At 32.9% G+C, this 18227-nt stretch overlaps 1 protein-coding gene across 17 annotated transcripts; it reads right to left on the bottom strand.

The window, feature by feature from the left end:
• Window positions 1-1893: 1893 nt before the first annotated feature.
• Window positions 1894-5883, bottom strand: LOC123195464 (serine hydroxymethyltransferase 7-like). 17 transcript variants are annotated; one of them, XR_006497466.1, is made up of 8 exons: window positions 5537-5882; window positions 5377-5459; window positions 4907-4954; window positions 4204-4271; window positions 4027-4077; window positions 3899-3951; window positions 3464-3628; window positions 1894-2527 (listed from the first exon to the last, which is right to left on the bottom strand). XR_006497466.1 is itself a non-coding variant. In XM_044609165.1 (7 exons), exons 1-6 carry the CDS (start codon window positions 5677-5679, stop codon window positions 3474-3476), a joined length of 621 nt encoding a protein of 206 aa, XP_044465100.1. In that variant the 5' UTR covers window positions 5680-5882; the 3' UTR covers window positions 1894-2527; window positions 3464-3473. The 17 variants fall into 17 exon arrangements, 7 of the variants coding, with proteins under 7 accessions (XP_044465100.1, XP_044465107.1, XP_044465102.1 ...); XR_006497465.1 differs by having other exon boundaries at window positions 3464-3787; XM_044609165.1 differs by lacking the exon at window positions 3899-3951 and having other exon boundaries at window positions 3464-3701.
• Window positions 5884-18227: the final 12344 nt, after the last annotated feature.

Genomic DNA, 18227 nt, shown 5'->3' on the forward strand with positions numbered 1-18227 from the left:
ATTAATTACAAATAAAGATATGTTTGACCAACTGTTAAATGAAGAAAAGTACATTAATATGTATTTCTTCATGTATTTTATCATGTTCTTCATAGAATCTCTACTTTTCATTGTTTTAAATTAAGTTTTAAATTATAAAAACATATTATAGTTTTACTTTATTTTTTGAATTAATAAATATAAATAAATAAATAAATATATAGAAAAAGATGTTGTAATCCCAAATAGTTTTATTTTACTATTTGAATTAATATTAAAAAATATTTAAAACAAAAATTTTATTTAATTATTAAATATAAAATCTAAATAATATTGAAAAAAATCTAATTTAGTTTGGTGGAAAACACACACACACAAAAAAAAAAAAATCTTTGAACACAAATTAAATAAAAATTACATCTTCTTCCCAACTTTTAGGATCAAATGAAAGCAATCTAACTATTGAAACAAAAATTGGTTTTATCTAAGTTAGGTAAGATCATTGATCTCGATAAAACCGATTGAACCGACTAGTTTAATATAATGAAATCTTAATAAATATGAGTCAATTTCATTTTCTCTATAGTATTTTCAAGTAAAACCTAATATACCCCTTGTAAAAAGAATATGGGAAACTTAAATAAAACTTTACATTATTTTATCAATATGCTTTATATCTTTACATTAAAAACTTAAATTCAAAAATTCAAAAAATAAAGATTCAATGCCAAATTAAAGATGCCACCCCATGACATTAACCAAGAGCCACCAAGCAATCACCACGGCATCAAAATTCATATAAAAAGGGAGAGCAAAAACCATATAGTTTAGGAAAATGGTGGATCAGAAACCATGAAGTCCTGAATACAAAAACTTCGTATAATAATTTTCTATGTTAAATGTCCTAATTTTAATCTGTCATGATTATATTCCATTGGATTCGAGTTCTAAAAGACACTATCAGCAGATGAATACAATAGTAATTAAGTATAATCTTGATGGAATTAATCCTACGGTTTTAATGAAATTAATACCAATACTTCTTAATTAGCGAATAATTTTATATTATATTATGGCTGTGATAATTAAGAGAGCAAAATAGAGTTTTTTTTCTGCTCTTGGATGTGGCAACCTTAGTGGTGGAAGTTGACATTTTGGCTAGTTGTATTATCTAATTACATGATCACATATTATCTATATATTCAATTATATACTTAAAAGTGTGTACATTAACCGTCGTAACATTTATTAGTAGCTAATAGTAGATTTAAAGAAGGCAACTATATGAAATGAATTATTATTGGAGAAAAAGGTGGAAAAAAAAAATGTGTAGGTAAGTGAGATTGGAGCTTAGAAAGTACAAAAGAATTGAGATTGGAGCTTAGAAAGTACAAAAGAATGTATATAAATAATTGAAGCTTGGTGGGGAAATTCCACCCCTCTTCTTCCAGTAAACCGGGGTCAACTTATTCACTTTGAGAGTTTGTTTTTAAGTTGATCAATATGGCAAAGTGGAGAAGAAATATACTTGTACTTGACAAACAAAGCTAAGTCCATGGGGCAAGAAGGTGAGTTCTCATGAAGGCCTTCCTAATAAATGGATTTTGATGAATTAGAGGTGCTTGGAAGCGCATTGGGGTATGAAGAAGCATTTTCTGAGGTTGAAATGATAGATCCTAATTACGTGTTAATAAATTTGACAGATGAGAGATGATATAAAACAACACTATCGCATATGAGCGTGTGTTGATAATTTGTTTAAAAGCAAATATACTACTGAAAGTGAATATTTCCCAAGGTTTGTGACGTATATTGAAATTACTTTTATGAGAGAAAGTAACAAATTAACAATTATTATGTACGTGAAACAGCATAATCTATTAGAGAGAAATATTAACTTAACAAGCTAGTATCTAACACTCGCAAGAATGGCACTACTTGGCAATGCCTATTTCTTTTTTTAATTATTAAGTATGTATAGACAAAGAGGGCAAAGAGACTCGTACAATCAAACCTCGCCTAAACCACAAGTGGCAAAGACAGCGGAGAACAATATGACCAACAAGACAAACTTGCTTCTCTCTTGAAAACCATCAAAAGCAGGCCAAAGATAGGATCAAGAGAAAGCAAGCCAAAGGAAAGGAAAAAGAAGACCAAAGCAAGCCAAATAAATCAGCAACAGACAGTCATCCCAAAACCAAAAAAGACAGCAGGAAACCCAACATCCCAAGAAGAAAGAACACCCAAAAGCAGGAGGCATCCAATAGACCAATTGGAAGCCAAAACTCCAAAGCAGGCAGCAAGAGGAAAACAAAGACCTGGTCAGGAGAGCAGCCATGACTGCATACCATGGAACCACCATAGGGCACACCAGGTGACAGGCAAGCATAGCACGCAAGACAGAAAGCAGCAGACTGAACTTCCAGAGCAGAGGAATGAGAGCAGGGCTCCAGGCAACTTGGGAAAAGAGAACTACCAGACACAAAGGCTCCAAAGACAAGAGGGAGGATGGCAACAAAAGCAGTAAACAGCAGCCAATTCAAGAGCACTACAAGAAAAATGGTTTTTAACAAGAGCAAAACTAGTAGTTAAAACTCCATTTCTTATTGTTAAAGATCATTAACGATGGGAAAAATCATATCGTTGACCGTCATTATAACTTCTACCACTAAAAGTATTAATAAGGGGACGAAAAGTCTCATCATTAATATAAATAACGATAGGTATAAATCTTGTCGTTAAAAATAATAATATCAACGATAAATATCTCCGTCATTATAACAATATTTATCAGTTTCTATATATAATATAAATAATGAATATTCCTATTGTTATAACAATATATTGATTACCAAACATAAATCAATAATGAATACCCCGTTATTATGACAATATTTACTTATCACTAAATATAATATCAATGATAAATATCCTTATTGTTATAATAATATTGATAATAAAAATTTTGATTCTCAAAATATACTCATTAACATTGATTATGTTCTAATCACAATTATCTAGAAGTTTTTATATGATTCACAATTATAAAAAATAAGAAAAAAAATATAAATTTCCTGTTGTAGTAATCTCTCCCTCTAATCTATGTATCATATACAATCAAGTGTTTCATGATTTATTTGTATTTTCAAGTACCTACAAATTGTAAAGAGAGAAGATACGATTAAAATGTGCATAGATCATAGCATATTTACAAATTTATCACTTAATTAGCATGTCCAAAATTTTCAAGTAAAGATCATAGAAAGCAGTGTTAGTTAAGAATTGATCATCAGCAAAACACAATGCTCTAATTACTAAACCAACATGAATAGATCGATGCATAACCATGATGTAACAAAGTTTTGAGATACCAACATCTATTCTCTTGCAAAAGGCAAATAATTTACGAAGTTTTTTTCTTTTTTTTGGGTAAGTAGTTTAGGAAGTATTATAATAACAGAAGAAAAGGTTCAAACTAGTATACCACTTAAGCCTCAAGTAGTCAGATCCCACATCAACAAATGGTTGTCAGTGCCCCCAGTCACCAATTTGCATTTCCTTCTCAATAAAGCAGATGCTAAGGCCAGGACATTTTCATTCACCTGCTGCATATATGCTTTGTCCTTTGGAGTTGCTACTTGTTTCAAGGCTATGGCAAAAGCAGCAATGCGATTTTTGTGAGAACCCCCTTGTAATGATGGATGGACAGCAAAGTTTATGTTCTCCTCAAAATCATACTGGTTATTACTATCACCATGACCGAGACCAAAAAAAAAGTAGGACACATGCAATGGAAAAGGCACATCACCTATAGTAAACATCATTGTAGTATTTTAAAGCACAATCAATATTCACAAGTTAAATTTCCTATTATGATAATCTCTCCCTACAATAAAAATTAAATATTGTTACAAGTAACCTAAGAATCCATGTATATCCAGTGTTTCATGCTTGACTTGCATCTTCAAGTACCTACAATTTGTGAAGAGAGATAAACAATGCAAAAATAACTACATAAAACAAATGAAGAAATGACTGAAGCATTACTGTATCAAATATGAACATTGTACCACCCTTCTTCCATGATGAAACAAGAGCCTGCATTTAATAGATTAATGACATCAAGATTATCAAAATTACATTCCCCACAGTCACAAATTAGGCATATGCTATTAGAATACCATCACATGTCTTATATGTTCACATTTAAATTAATTCCCACACCTGATTCAATATTGTACACTTAACAGGACCATGTTTGAATCTTTCAGCTCTGCTGTACATTTTGAATGCTATCATTCATCAGTGATCATGTTAAAAGATAATCATCAAGGATTATGCAAATATAACTGCAAATAATTTTCAATAATTCACTGCAGGGAGATTTCTATGAAATGCCAAAAACAGAATTTTTAACTTGATTGAAAAGGGCTAGATTGCTAGAGCTCTAGTGATTATAACAGGATAAAATTTAAACAAAGAAGCGGGTTTTATATATACTTAACCAAAAAAAAACAAATTAATGGTTTCTGATCAGCACCTTAGGGTAGCGGTTTTTACAGGCAATGGTCTAAGTCTTTGTATTTACCAGAACCTCACATGATACTTTTGTTTGTTAAACAATTTCAAACACCAATATCAAAGCATCAGAACATTATACTATGCCACACTCATAAATTGGAAAAATGGAAGAAATACAAAAAGGAAATTATTGTAGAAAAATAATATGAAAAAGCAACATCAAGACATGAACCATAAATGAACAGTCTCCTCTCAATAATAATAACATTTTAACCTTTTATTCTCAGAACAACAACAAAGGCAGTAATACATTGGTCGTCATTCTCATTTATGTTCAAAAAACAAATACTACATGCCAAGCTGTCTATGAATCTTTAAAAAGTTAAAAAAGAGCGTTAATATGGACCTGCTTGTTTGCAAAAATGGGAACAACAACATCTCTTCATTCCTCTTCCTGCCAAAAGAGTCAGAAACTTATAACAGAGACTGAGATATTGGATGAAAACTCAAAAAGGATGCATCAGTAAGTCATTTAAATAGTCAACAAGGCTAACATGAAGGCAAAGGCAATAACAACAAAGACTAATTATTTTATTAATTTTCAATTAGAGTACCAAAAAAAAAAAAAATCACAGAATGGGGAAACAAAAAGGAAAAGACATGGCAAAACCTGTGATACGTCTTAATAGCTATTATTCATATGATACAACATCCTTAAAATATCAGAAAGGATTGATTAACCAATATATATACCAGTAATTATACATAAAAATTTGCTTCTATATCATATCAAGACTTCAAAGGCTTCCTTTACATCATAATTTTAAAAAAAAAAAAAAGTAGGAGCAAACTTTGGCTATAGTCCATCATAGCTACCAGGGTTTAAGAAAGCTAAGAGAACGATAAAACCACCAATCCAAATAATAGGATTGACTTTGATGGAACAAAGCTGTTGAAACCTAGAAAAAGATAAAACCCCGGCATCAAAAACAGTCAATGCTGAAACCTAAAAAAACACATAAAAATGAGGATTTACCAATTTCTGTTCGATTCTTGGTCAGATATTGTTCTTGTCGTCGGCGGTTGGTCGGTCGTCCTCTCAGTTCGTCGCCTGGTCTCCGTCAGTCGGATTTCGTCTCTCCTCATCGTCCGTCGATCGTTCCTCATCTTGATTATCATAGCATAGTCTCGTTTGTTCCTCTTAGTTGGTCGCCACTCGCTTGGCCGTTGCCGGTCGCTGATTTTGAAAGATTTCAGGAATAATGCGCTGGGTTGGGAGAGACCGGAGTGGAGCTGGAGAATGGAAATTGGAAAATTAATTCGATATTGTTTGGAGAAGTGGGATGGAAATTGATGTAGATAATTTGGATTTGGTAATGGTATTCAAGTTCCTTTATACCTTTTAGGCCAAAGCACTATTTCCCACCAAGGTTTAGTGAAAGTTTAATTTTCACCCGTTAATGTTAAAAAACTTAAATATTTATTTATTTATTAAAATTTTCTATTAAAATTAAAAATAAAATTATTATTTAATAAAAATATTTAAAAAATTAAAAATTTATCATATTTTCTCTCTAGATTTAAAAGTATCACAATTCTTTCTTAGTTTAGTTTTAGAATATTACTTTTTTCTATTCAATCGACCCTCAAACTTTTAAAAATTTCATTTGACCCCCTCTCCTTCAACTTTAGATTTTCCAGCTAGGGTTTTAAAATTCTGGTGACTTCTCTTACCATATCCAATGACATCCTTTGCCTGAAACTGAGTTGTTGTCGGTTTTGCCTTATCTCCAATGCTTTAGCGATCCTTTAATGACGATGCAATGCTATTTCTCCTCTCAAGTTCGTGGCACATCTCCTCTCCATGGGAATTTCATCCAGTTGGTTGCCGACTTCAAACACAATGCCTACAGAGGGAGAAGTTACTACTGACAAGGAGAGCCAAAGAGAACTCAGACGTCGTGGTTGAATCACGGCGTATTTCCTCTCAATGATGTCGTGTTTGTCGATCTATTAATGACGTCGTCAAGAAGAGAGAGTGCCCAAAAGGAAGAACAAAAGCGATGATGACAATGTCTAAAGCAATGGTTGTCATCAAAGACAGAGGAAGGACGATCACCTGAATATTATCCACAAAGTGAACCTCAAAAAAGGGTGAAACTGAAAGTTTCAAAAACTTGGGGGTGACTATAGAAGATAATAATATGGGGGAAACGCTAATTTGGGGGTGAAAAAAATTTAGTAAAACTGAAAAAAATTGGGTGGGGGAAAATGTTAGTTTTTAAACCTTGGGGGGACTGTGACAATATTTTAGTTTTTTAAAATATTTTTAGCTAATGACAATTTTATCCTTGATCTTTACAATAAATTTTAACAAATCGGTAGTTATTTAAGTTTTTAAAAATTAACGGGTAAAATTGTTCATTAACTAAACCTGGGGTGGAAAATAGTCGTGTGGCCTATCTTTGAATATGAAAGAACGTGCTTTGGTGCAACACCAAACTACATCAATTTGGAATTCAAAAAATACATGTGCTAATCAGGCTCATTTTAGTTGAGCCTCTTAATACTCTTGAATTAGTTTGGTTTGAATAAGTTTAGATTTGAATTAAGCTAATATGGTTTCAAAAGTTGGCTTGATTTTATTTAATTCACTCAAATGTGTTTAGTTCAAATTTAAACTAAATGATTTGACTCATTTTTTAAATCGAACTAAACTCGAGTTAGATCGAGTCAAACTCTCTTCAATTTAAGTTTGATTTAATCTTAAGAACTAGTTGACTCTCTTGGTTTGAACTCATCTCGAATTTGAATTGAATCAAACCAAATTCAACAAACTTTCAAGACTGAATTAACTTGATTTAGGGTAAGTCTTACTAATGACGCCACACTTAAAAGTTTTCTAAAGAGAAATATAAAAAATTCATTATTAAAAATTTAAATTTATTTAGTTATAGTGGGCGTACAAATAATTTATAACTAAATTACGAAATGGTCACACAATGACCGGGTATTTATTCTCTCAATATAATTTTCTCACTAAAGGTTATTTATTTTGTAATGGAGGAAGTCTGCGAAGACCAGAAAGAACCAGAAGAACCTGCAAAAAAAACAAAAAAAAAACACACAGTTAGAGTAAGCAGGGCGCCTCTTCTCCAGATAGAGGCAGCAGAACTAAGAGTTATCAAAAATGCAATTAGGCAGCCTCCATTTGAACTTAATTTGGTCATCACCCGCCAGCTTCTTCACCATGGACAGACTCGCAGCCCTCTCCCTGATGATGTTGGAGATTGCTTTCACAATAATAGCTGGCTCTTTCTCTTCATTAGAGAAACAGCGGCGGTTCCTCTCAGTGCAAATGGCATGGACAGTGGTAGCCAAACTCAGATTACCCATATAATGTTGCAGACTATGTGAAATCCAACTCCTCCCAGCTTTATCAATAAAGTTAGACCAAGTCTCAACAATACACCCAATAATATTTAACAAAAGGATACTCCTCCAAATTTCTAAAGTTATAGCGCAACCAAAAAAAAAGATGATTGATCGATCTGCTTGAGATTTACAAAAGCAACACAAGGGGTTATCAACAATGCCCAACCTTAACAACTTATCTTTAGTTTAAAGCCTATTCCTAATGGCTAACCAAAGAATTACCGAGTGCTTGGGAACATGACAATTGAACCAAAAAAGATTAGCCCAACTAACAGTAGGCTTGCAAATTCTCAAGATGTTCCATGCCTTTTTAATACTGAACTTGCCTGCAATGTTAAAACCCCACTTCACCATATCAACCACACAACCTCTCCCCTCCTTCTTACCCCCGCCGCACCCACCCCCCTCCCCCCCGGGAAAAAAAAGGCGCATTCGAGAGCATATTTCGAAGCTTTCTAAGCTCCCAGGAAGAAGCACGAGACCAAAACCAAACACCATTTCTAATAATTTTACTCACGCTCTCATATTTTTTGATACCAAAGTTGTTGAGGACCGTTTGCCCATACTTTTCAACGAGAGCCAATTTAGGAAGACTTGATATCCCAAAATGACTTCTCTTTAATATAGTTGAAAGATCGAATGGCTTAAAATGAGGGTTGAATTAGACAATTTAAAATAATATTTACCAAATTAAAGAATTGAACCAATTTATGTAACTTAATAAATGATGACTATTTTTAATGCAATTTGTAAGAATGTCAAGATATATTTCAAAAAAATCAATACAATCAAAACAACATAACACAAATTATAAGTTTAAGAGAAGAGAAAATAAAACAAGTGATGTATAGTGGTTCAGCACAACCCAACCACTAATTATTGGTTGACAAAACCCTGACCAAGTTTTTCTTCACAATACAAATAACTTTCAAGGTGCTATTAATATTTACAAATACTATAACTCACTTTCTCTCACTAGAAATCTCTAATCCCTTCAAGAGTGAACTTCACTATTTTATAATGCAAACTTTTGTATGAATTCAAAATATAATCTCTCTCAAAGTGTGTATATGAAAATTTAAGCTTAATACAACTCAATACAAATGAAATCAAAAAGTGTATGAACGAAGGTTTTGATTAGAGAAGAAGATTTGCAAGTGAATAGCTCAAAATTGATTTAGTCTCAAATATATGAAAGTTCTTGATGGCAAAAATCGTTCCCAAGTGGATTTGATTAAGTTTATATAAGAGAAAATGAAAAAAGTTACCATTGTACACAAAACTAGTAGTTTTAATTTTCCAAAAAATACAAAATTTGGTCTACTGGATATAATTTTGTCAACCGGATGTGACATGATACTAGCTGTTAGAAAATTTATAGTATAATTTGATTGATTAGAAGGAATTTCGGTTAATCAAATTTTTGAAAGCCAAAATACATGGCTTTTGAATGATCTAAAAGTCACTATTTAAAATTTTGGCTGGTCAAATTTGGTCAATCAAGATTATTCATTTGGCCCTTGAAGTTTTGAGAAATAACATTTCCCCCTTGAACTTTGAAAAATGACAATTTAACCCTTTTTTTTGAAAACTCTTTTAAAAACCAACTTTGAGATATGAAAATGTAGTTTACAAAACTTCATAATTTCAAATGAGTTATTGAAATTTGATAAAAATTTGGTTCAACTCAATAAGTTTAAAAAAAGACATTTTAACCCAAAATTTTAAAAGATATGAAAAATTCAATTTAACTTATTTTTGGAAAGCTTATTCAAACCCTAAATTAAGATATCATATTTTAGTTCACAAAACTTCATAATTTCAAATAGAGCATTGGAATTTGATAAAAATTGTTTAACTTATTAAGTTTGAAAAATGACACTTGAACCCCAAGGTGTGAAAGATATGAAACAAATTTTTGTGAGAGTTTTCACTTGCAAATAATTATTCTAATCAAAGCAAATACTTCAAGATTATAAACATATCTACCTAAACTTGAGCTTCTCTTCAAATCTTCAAGAATTCTTCATTTGAGTTTTGTTTTTCATTTCTATCTTGATACTTCTTCAAATGCATTTGATAAATTATTACAATCTAAACTTACACTCAAGTAAAGTCATTAGTCAATATGCTTAGGGATATATTAGTTTGTTATCATCAAAATAAAAGTATAATGACTCCTTGAGTCAACAATAGTTAGCATAGATCCATTTCACCTATATGGACTTGTAATTCTTGCTCACAATATTTCAGATTTGCCTAGTCATTGTTGCTTGGTTCCAATCCTTGGTACAAACCATTCCGAAGCCCCCTTCCTTTTTAGGAACACAAATATCCTCTTAAGCCACCTTGGCCCTAGAAGAGCAAGAGTCCATTCCTGCCTAAAAAAAGGCTCTAAGCTTACTCTCCATTTCCAAATGAACTTTCGTGGGGAAGAAAAACATAAAGGACCAATAGACTTGAATATTAAACAAGATAGGCTTTATAAGAGTGAGATGACCTACGAAGGAGACAAATTAGCTTCTTCTGAATTAATTCTCTCACAAATTCTATTAATAAGAGGCACACAATCATTTTCATTGATTCTAGATGAGCCAAGAGGAATTCTAAGGTACTTAAAAGGAAGAGTTTCCTCAACAAAGCCTTTCTCCCTCAAATAAATCTTGATATTATGATCCCTCTTACTAGAGCAATAAAAATTGCTCTTGAGATTAATAGCTTACAAGCTCAACCAATTATCAAACAAATCAAGGGCATTAAGGAGACAATTAATGGACTTCTCATCTACCTTGCAAAAGAGCATAAGGTCATCCATGAAGCAAAGGTGAGACAATTTCAAATTTTGGAATTTGAAGGAAGGGTCCAAGGGAGCTTTATTTAAGAGATCAGATAACACCTCTATAGTAATAACAAACAAATATGGGGATATAGGGTCCCCTTACCTAAGGCCCCTAGAGCTCCCAAAAAAACCAACAAGCTCCCCATTCACATTAATGGAAAACCGAGACGAAGTAATGCATTTGACAATCCAGTAAATCATCAAACTAGGAAAACCAAAAACTTTAAGAGAAGCTAAGAGAAAATCTCATCTCACCGAATCTTAGGCTTTCTTAATATCAATCTTTAGAGTGAAATTTTCTACTTTCCCCATAGATTTATGGTAATTGTTGAGAAGATGTTGGCATAATAAGATATTTTCCCCAATTTTCCTACCTCCAACAAAAGCCGCTTGATTTTGGCTTATAATGAGAGGCAACATTTTCTTGATTTTATTAGCCATGAATTTTGTAATTCACTTGCAGATAGTATTACAACAATAGATAGGTCGAAAATCATAACAAGTAGAGGGATTAAGACATTTCGGGACAAGGCCAATAAAAATGCAATTAATTTCTTTAAAGAGCTCCCCTGAAGAGAAGAAATCTTCAATAGCCTCCACCACCTTCTCCCCAACCACACTCTAAACCTTCTTAAAGAACAAAGCTCCAAAACCATATAGACCTGGGGCTTTATTATTAGAAAGGCTAAACAAAGTTTTTTCAATTTCATCTTTGGTGACCTCATCCACTAACATCCTAGCCAAGTCCATAGGAATTTTGTTGCTAATAACCTCACGAAGGCCATCCAAACCACTATGTCACCCCTCATCTTTGAAAAGAGATTCAAAATAATTAACAAGCTCCTCTTTGATGCTATCTTGGTCACTCACCTTACTACCATCAATTCTAGAAAGCTTAGAAATTTTGTTGATATTTCTCTTCCCATTAATACATTTGAAAAAGAAACTTGTATTCCCATCACCTTCCTCAAGCCAACAAATTCTTTATTTTTGCATAGCCAAGGATTCCTTTGCCTTGTTCAACTTGATGTATTTTTCAAGCAAAACATGCTCTAAGAAATCAACTCACCATTGAAAGGGTCATTCCCAAGTGATCTTTGGCCAACAAAAGTTCCCTCTAGCCTTTTTTATGTTTTCGGAAATATTCCAAAATTCTTTCTTATTAAACTTCTTTAACTCCACTTTTAAGATTGTGAGTTTGGAGACCGCACAAAACATTGAAGACCCCGACATTAGAATTCCAAACTTTCTTCACTAAAGGAATGAAATTTTCATGCTTTGCCCACATGTTGAAAAATTTGAAGGGAACCCTTCTTCTTCTCTCCATAATCCCACCAGAAACAATACAAGAGCAATGATCTGAGAGAAAGTTAAGCTCAAAAGAAGCCACTGAATTTGGAAAAGCACACAACCAAGCCTCATTCAGCAAGGCTTTATCAAGCTTGCAACAAATCTTTCTATTCCTTTCCTTTTTATTTGACCAAGTGAAGAGATTGCCCACGAAACTAAGATCATCAAGGTTAGCTTCATTGCACATATTATTAAGATCATCAACATAGGTGTTTCTACCATTAATCCCTCCACATTTTTCCAAATCAAAGCAAATAGAATTAAAATCACCGATAACAAGCCAAGGCACATCTTCAATGAAGTTAGCATCTTCCATAATTTCCTTCCAAAGAGCTTTCCTCTCGGAAGGAGAATTAAAAGCATAGACAAAGGTGCAAAAGAAGTGAAGAGGAGACCCATCAATCTTGATATCACATAACATGGATTAAGATGACACTCTAATGGCATTAAGGGTCACTTTATCCAAATTCTACCAAATCCAAATTCTCCCCACTCCATGGTGGGAAAAATTATTACAAAAATCCCATTTGTCACCAAAATTCTTTTTAATTTTTTCAATATTATCACTATTAACTTTAGTCTCTAAGAGAGAAAAAATGTCCAACTTTAAATCCAAAAACCATTGGGAAATATCTTTTTGCTTTAGGGGAGAATTAATTCCCATAATGTTCCAACATCCAAGACTAAACATGATTAAGATAAGGAAAAGATATGGTACCCCATCCAGCCAAAGCCTTCACTTTCTTTTCCTTCTTCTTACTCTTCTTGTTTTCCATACGCTCCTTTTCATCGACCATAAAAAGCTTTCGAAATTGGACAATGGCCAGAGAAGGAGAAACCTCAACAAAGTATTCATGATTTGCGTCTTCAATATTTCAAGTTTCACTAACATCACCAGGAGATTGCGCCTCTGCAGGAAACTTTGGCGGGGAAATAGTTGCTGATCCTTTAGAGGGATTTTTTATCTTTCCCATTTTGATCTTAGGCGACACAGGACTAGGAGGTGCATTTTCCAGAGAGTCGCTCCATTGCTTCTGCGCCGAACACTCCTTGGATTTCCCCGTGACATTGTTAGCATCAACACCTTTTTCTTCTTTGTCTATAGTTTCCATTAACAGAATCTTATCCTTACCAGCAACCGTCTGATGGTAGCCGTCGAAAATCTTATTCTCATTATCACCCCCCTTCACATCACCGTCTGATGCCTATTTCTACTCCCAGTTTTACTTTAGATTCTTGCCATTTGAGTTCTGAACTTTATAACATTTTTCATCATGATGGCGTAGATGTTGAGTTGAAAAAGGCTTTGGAATGTACAAAAAGTTGGCTGAAAAGCCCTCAAAATTACCAAGTTAATTATATAAATAAGTTTTCTTTTCATTTTTTGGCTTCATATTTTAGGGCAGCCAACGATTAATCCGAAAATGACCTGGATGTTTTTAAATGATTGGTCTTGTAGTTATTTTAATATTAATGCCGCAATTATTTCGACCATTGAATTGAACTAAATCAAATTTATTAAGTCAAGAAAAAAAACTTATAAATCCCAACTTCATATTCTTAGAAGCACAAGACAGAAACATGTTCCATATTCTGTTTTTAATAATAATAATAATAATAATAATAACAATAATAATAATAACAATAATAATAATAATAATATTATTATTATTATTGTTATTATTATTATTATTAATGAAAAACAGGCTATGAGCTCTTATATTATTGTTTGGTAACATTTCTAGTTTAATACCTAGGTATTAGTATAATATTACCTTGTACTATGTCTTAAAACAAGATAAGAAAACCAATTATTCTGTGAAAAAACCATTGCATGCCTCAATATCTACTATCACCTGTAGTATCTCAATTTGACTTATCAATTGGGTCTATCAAATCGGGTTTGACCTTGTTTAAGTCTAGAGTCTTAAAAAAAGTTAGTACTCAGAGCATTAAACTTGTCTATTGGAACCTTATATTTTTTAATTCAAGCCCCATTCATTAATTTTTTAAGCATCTAGCCCTTTTTTTTGGTGGTAATTTTTTAGGCTTTTAGCTTGTTCTGTGCCTATTTTAAGTTTGTTTATGTAACTTCAAAAAGCTACACAAACACCCCTACAATCTTTTGTAGGTTTGAAAACCTAACAAATATATGCGTACCCTCAATGAATTTTTGAGCTCTGTCAAATCCCAAGCTTGAACAAAGGAGTTTAAGCTTGAATTAGTCACTATTTAAAATATTTTAAACAGATTTTAGGGGGATATTAACTAAAATAGGCAGCCACATTCCCGCCTAAACCTTTTTCAGCAACAATTTTTACATTTTATCTTTTTAAGCAAATTATTATTTTCATTCCAAAAATACCCTTCATCTAATTTCTCAACTTTACTGTAACATTTCGCTAATTAATTGCTTTCCTTTCATAAAAAACATTAAGATTAAACTACCTGTAAAAGTTATAAATTGAAAAACAGATTAATATTTTATAAAATAATTGATTCTTACATATCGAAAATAGTACATTTTTCTCTAAATTATCTGTAATGAATAAAATTTATAAATTGAAAAATAGATTAATATTTTAAAAAATAATTGATTCTTATATATTGAAAATGTTACATTTTTTTCTAAATCATCTATGATGAATAAAATTTATAAATTGAAAAACAAATTAATTTTTATAAAATAATTTATTCTTTTATACAGAAAACAATGCATATATCGAAAACGGTATGTTTTCCTTGAAACAGTGTGTTTTCTTCTCAAACAGGTTGTGTGAAGAGATACAGGAATTTGGAAAGGGGTGCAGGAAGGGAATGGGTGCGTTAAGAGGTGCGCAAATTTGAGAAAGGGTGCGGAAATGGTGCAAAAATTTGGAAAGGGGTGCGGAAACCTTGTGGAAAGGGTATGGGTGTGGGAATCTGGAAAGGGGTGCATGAATTTCTTAAAGGGTGCGACAAGTATTGCGGGTGCATGGATGGTGCGACAATTGCGGAAAGGGTGCGGGAATTGCTGAAAGTTTGTGGCAAGCGTGGCGGGTGCGTGGAAAGTGCGACAATTACGGAAAGGGTACAATAGTTTCTGAAAGGGTGTGGCAATTGTGGAAAAGGGTGCGACAGTTTTTGAAAAGGTGTAGTAATTACATAAAGAGTGCGACAACTTCTGAAAGGGTGCGACAGTTTCTAAAAGGGTGTGGTAATTACGGAAAGGGTGTGACAATTGCGAAAAGGGTGTCACAGCTTCTGTAAGGGTGTAGAAAGGGTGCGACAACTTTTCACAGGGTGCAAAAAGGGTGTGACAGCTTCTGAAAGGGTGCGGTAGTTTCTAAAAAGGTGTGGCAATTACGAAAAAGGTGCGATAGATTCTAAAAGGGTGTGAAAAGAGTGCGACAACTTTTAAAAGGGTGTGGTAGTTTCTGAAAGGGTACAAGAATTGTTGAAAAGGTGTGGCAAGTGTGGCAGGTGCGTGGAAAGTGCGATAATTGTAGAAAGGGTGTGACAATTGCCAAAAGGGTGCAACAGCTTTTGAAGGGGTGCAGTAGTTTCTGAAAGGGTGTAGGAATTGCTGAAAGGGTACGACAAGTATGACGGGTGCGATAATTTCTAAAAGGGTGCATGGAAGTGTATGGCAGTTTCTGAAAGGGTGTGGCAATTGCGAAAAAGGTGTGACAGCTTCTGAAAGGGTGCAACAGTTTCTAAAAGGGTGTAGGAATTGCTAAAAGGGTGCTGCAAGCTTGGCGGGTGCGTGGAAAGTGCAACAATTGCGGAAAGAGTTCGACAGCTTCTAAAAAGGTGTGACAATTGCTGAAAGGGTGCGACAACTTCTGAAATGGTGTGACAGTTTTTGAAAGGGTGCGAGAATTACTAAAAGGGTGCCATAATTTCTGACAACAAAAAGAGTTCTTTGACGATCTTCAGGCATGGGCTCATCCTCTCCGGTGTGCCATCCTTCCAGTTGTCCTCATCGACGTCATTGTCATCAACGAAGATGACTCACCTAGTGTCGACGAAGATGAACCTTTTTCATCTTTAGTCTTTGTCAAAGATGAAGATAATTAGTCTTTGTCGACACCAGATGAGTCATCTTTGTCGATGACGATACCAAGAAGGATTGTAGCAAGGAGGGTGCATCAGAGAGAATGAGACCATGCCTGGAGATTGTTGACAATGTCTTTCTATCACCGAAAAAATTGGATCTAAAAGTCCTAGTGAAAAAATATAGTTTTTGAAAATTTGATTGTGAGAAAATTGTTAGTTTTTAGGGTTTAGGATGGAAAAATGAAATCAAATTTAAGTTTATTTTTAATATTAAATATAAAATAACGATTTTACTTTTAAAACAAACAGATTTAAATGGTCATAGGTGGATAAATTCTTTTTGGTTATTTTTCCCAAGTACTAAATTTTGTCTTATAAACTTTTTATATTTAAAAAAAAAAAACCAATACTATGTGACATGTTATGTTGACTTTACAAAGATCTCAATAGTAACAATATGATAACTAGTTTGTATGATCAAAGCTTAGATTTAATCCAAACATTTATAACATGTTTAGAGTAGTTTATGTTAATAATTTAAATATGGATTATTATCACAATTTTAAATTATTTTAGTCTGAAGAACAAAATGCCACTAAGTGTTTCTAAGTGTCTCCTTCCTTGCTAGGTTTACTTGGTTGCCTTAAATGAGTTGGTATATATCATTAAGGTTAATTTAATTTGTCTTTTATGGGAAACTAGGTTATAGAGTTTATGCATATTAGCAGGAAATCATTGAAATAAAAGAACAAAATCGCCATTTTAGAACTGGGCTAAATAAAGAGATGGTGTTAGATATAAATTTGAAGAGTTCATCATGTTCTTTAAGAAAATCTTTGATAGTGTTATAAATATTTACAATAAATATGCCAAGGATGTCAGTATGGAAAGTAGTTTGCATCAGCAAAATCAGAGCTTAAATCCTATTTGACAGATTCCAAAGTTCCTCCATATGAAGAGTTTGATATACTAGATTGAAAGTGAGTCAACTCTCCAACTTATCCAACACTAATCAATACCTATTTCTAGGCCTTTTCTTCCTACATATTTTGATTATTCTTTGAGGAATGAAATTGAAAATTTTTATAGCGGTGGGTTGGATGATGACTTAAAAAATGCTTTGGCATGTACAAAAGTTTGGTTGCAAATATATAATGAAGTTGTTGAAATAAAAATCTATGTTTTATTTATCCCATTTAGTTATTTCAATTCAATGTTTTATGAAGCTCAAGTTTGGGCAACAAGCCTCTTTATTGCCATTGCAATTCCATTTCCTGCAAATCTCAAGTGTGTTACATATATAACATGTATATGGTCTCTATCTAAACATATATATATACTGAGTATGCAAGATAGAAACCAAAACTATAATTGTAGAATATTACACACTAACCTCCAGCCATTGTTTAACGATTTGATGCAAATAATCCTCTGAAAATTGCTTGCAAACTTTCGTTTTCCAGGTGATTTCTTTTTTTTATAGAATGGTGTATATTTTTCTCAGGAAAAAGATCACCCAGGGATCCTCTTTTTAACCTTAAAAATAAGCATTCTACCATCAAGAATGCTACAGAAAAGGTGTGGAGTTATGACATAAGAGTTACAGACCATAATGCATGGGAAGTTACTGCATGAAGCAGTTACGTGGAAACAAAAACGAAACTGACATTCTCCCACTTGGTTTGTAACCCATAAATCCACATACTGAAGTAAGAAATAAAATACACGAATCATGGCGATAAGTCCTCCAAGAACGAGTATTATCTTCCATGTATCACAATGTATTCATTCCTTTATAACTTAATGAATAAACCTTATATTTATTCTAGGTCCAAAATTGATTATTTTCTCAACCAAAATGTACGCATAAAAATGAGAAAAACTAATCAATTTAAAAAAAAAAACTAAATAATTTTATTATAGAGAATGTATATACATCAAATCACATGATGGAATCAACTCCCATCACAATTACAACATGCGATCAACTCTCATTCGCTCTACATGATCCTTAAAACTCTTTGGTGGCATGTCTTTTGTCAAAGGATCGACAATCATCAATTTA

This window comes from Mangifera indica, chromosome 14 (assembly GCF_011075055.1).
Source record: "Mangifera indica cultivar Alphonso chromosome 14, CATAS_Mindica_2.1, whole genome shotgun sequence".
Classification (NCBI taxonomy): domain Eukaryota; kingdom Viridiplantae; phylum Streptophyta; class Magnoliopsida; order Sapindales; family Anacardiaceae; genus Mangifera; species Mangifera indica.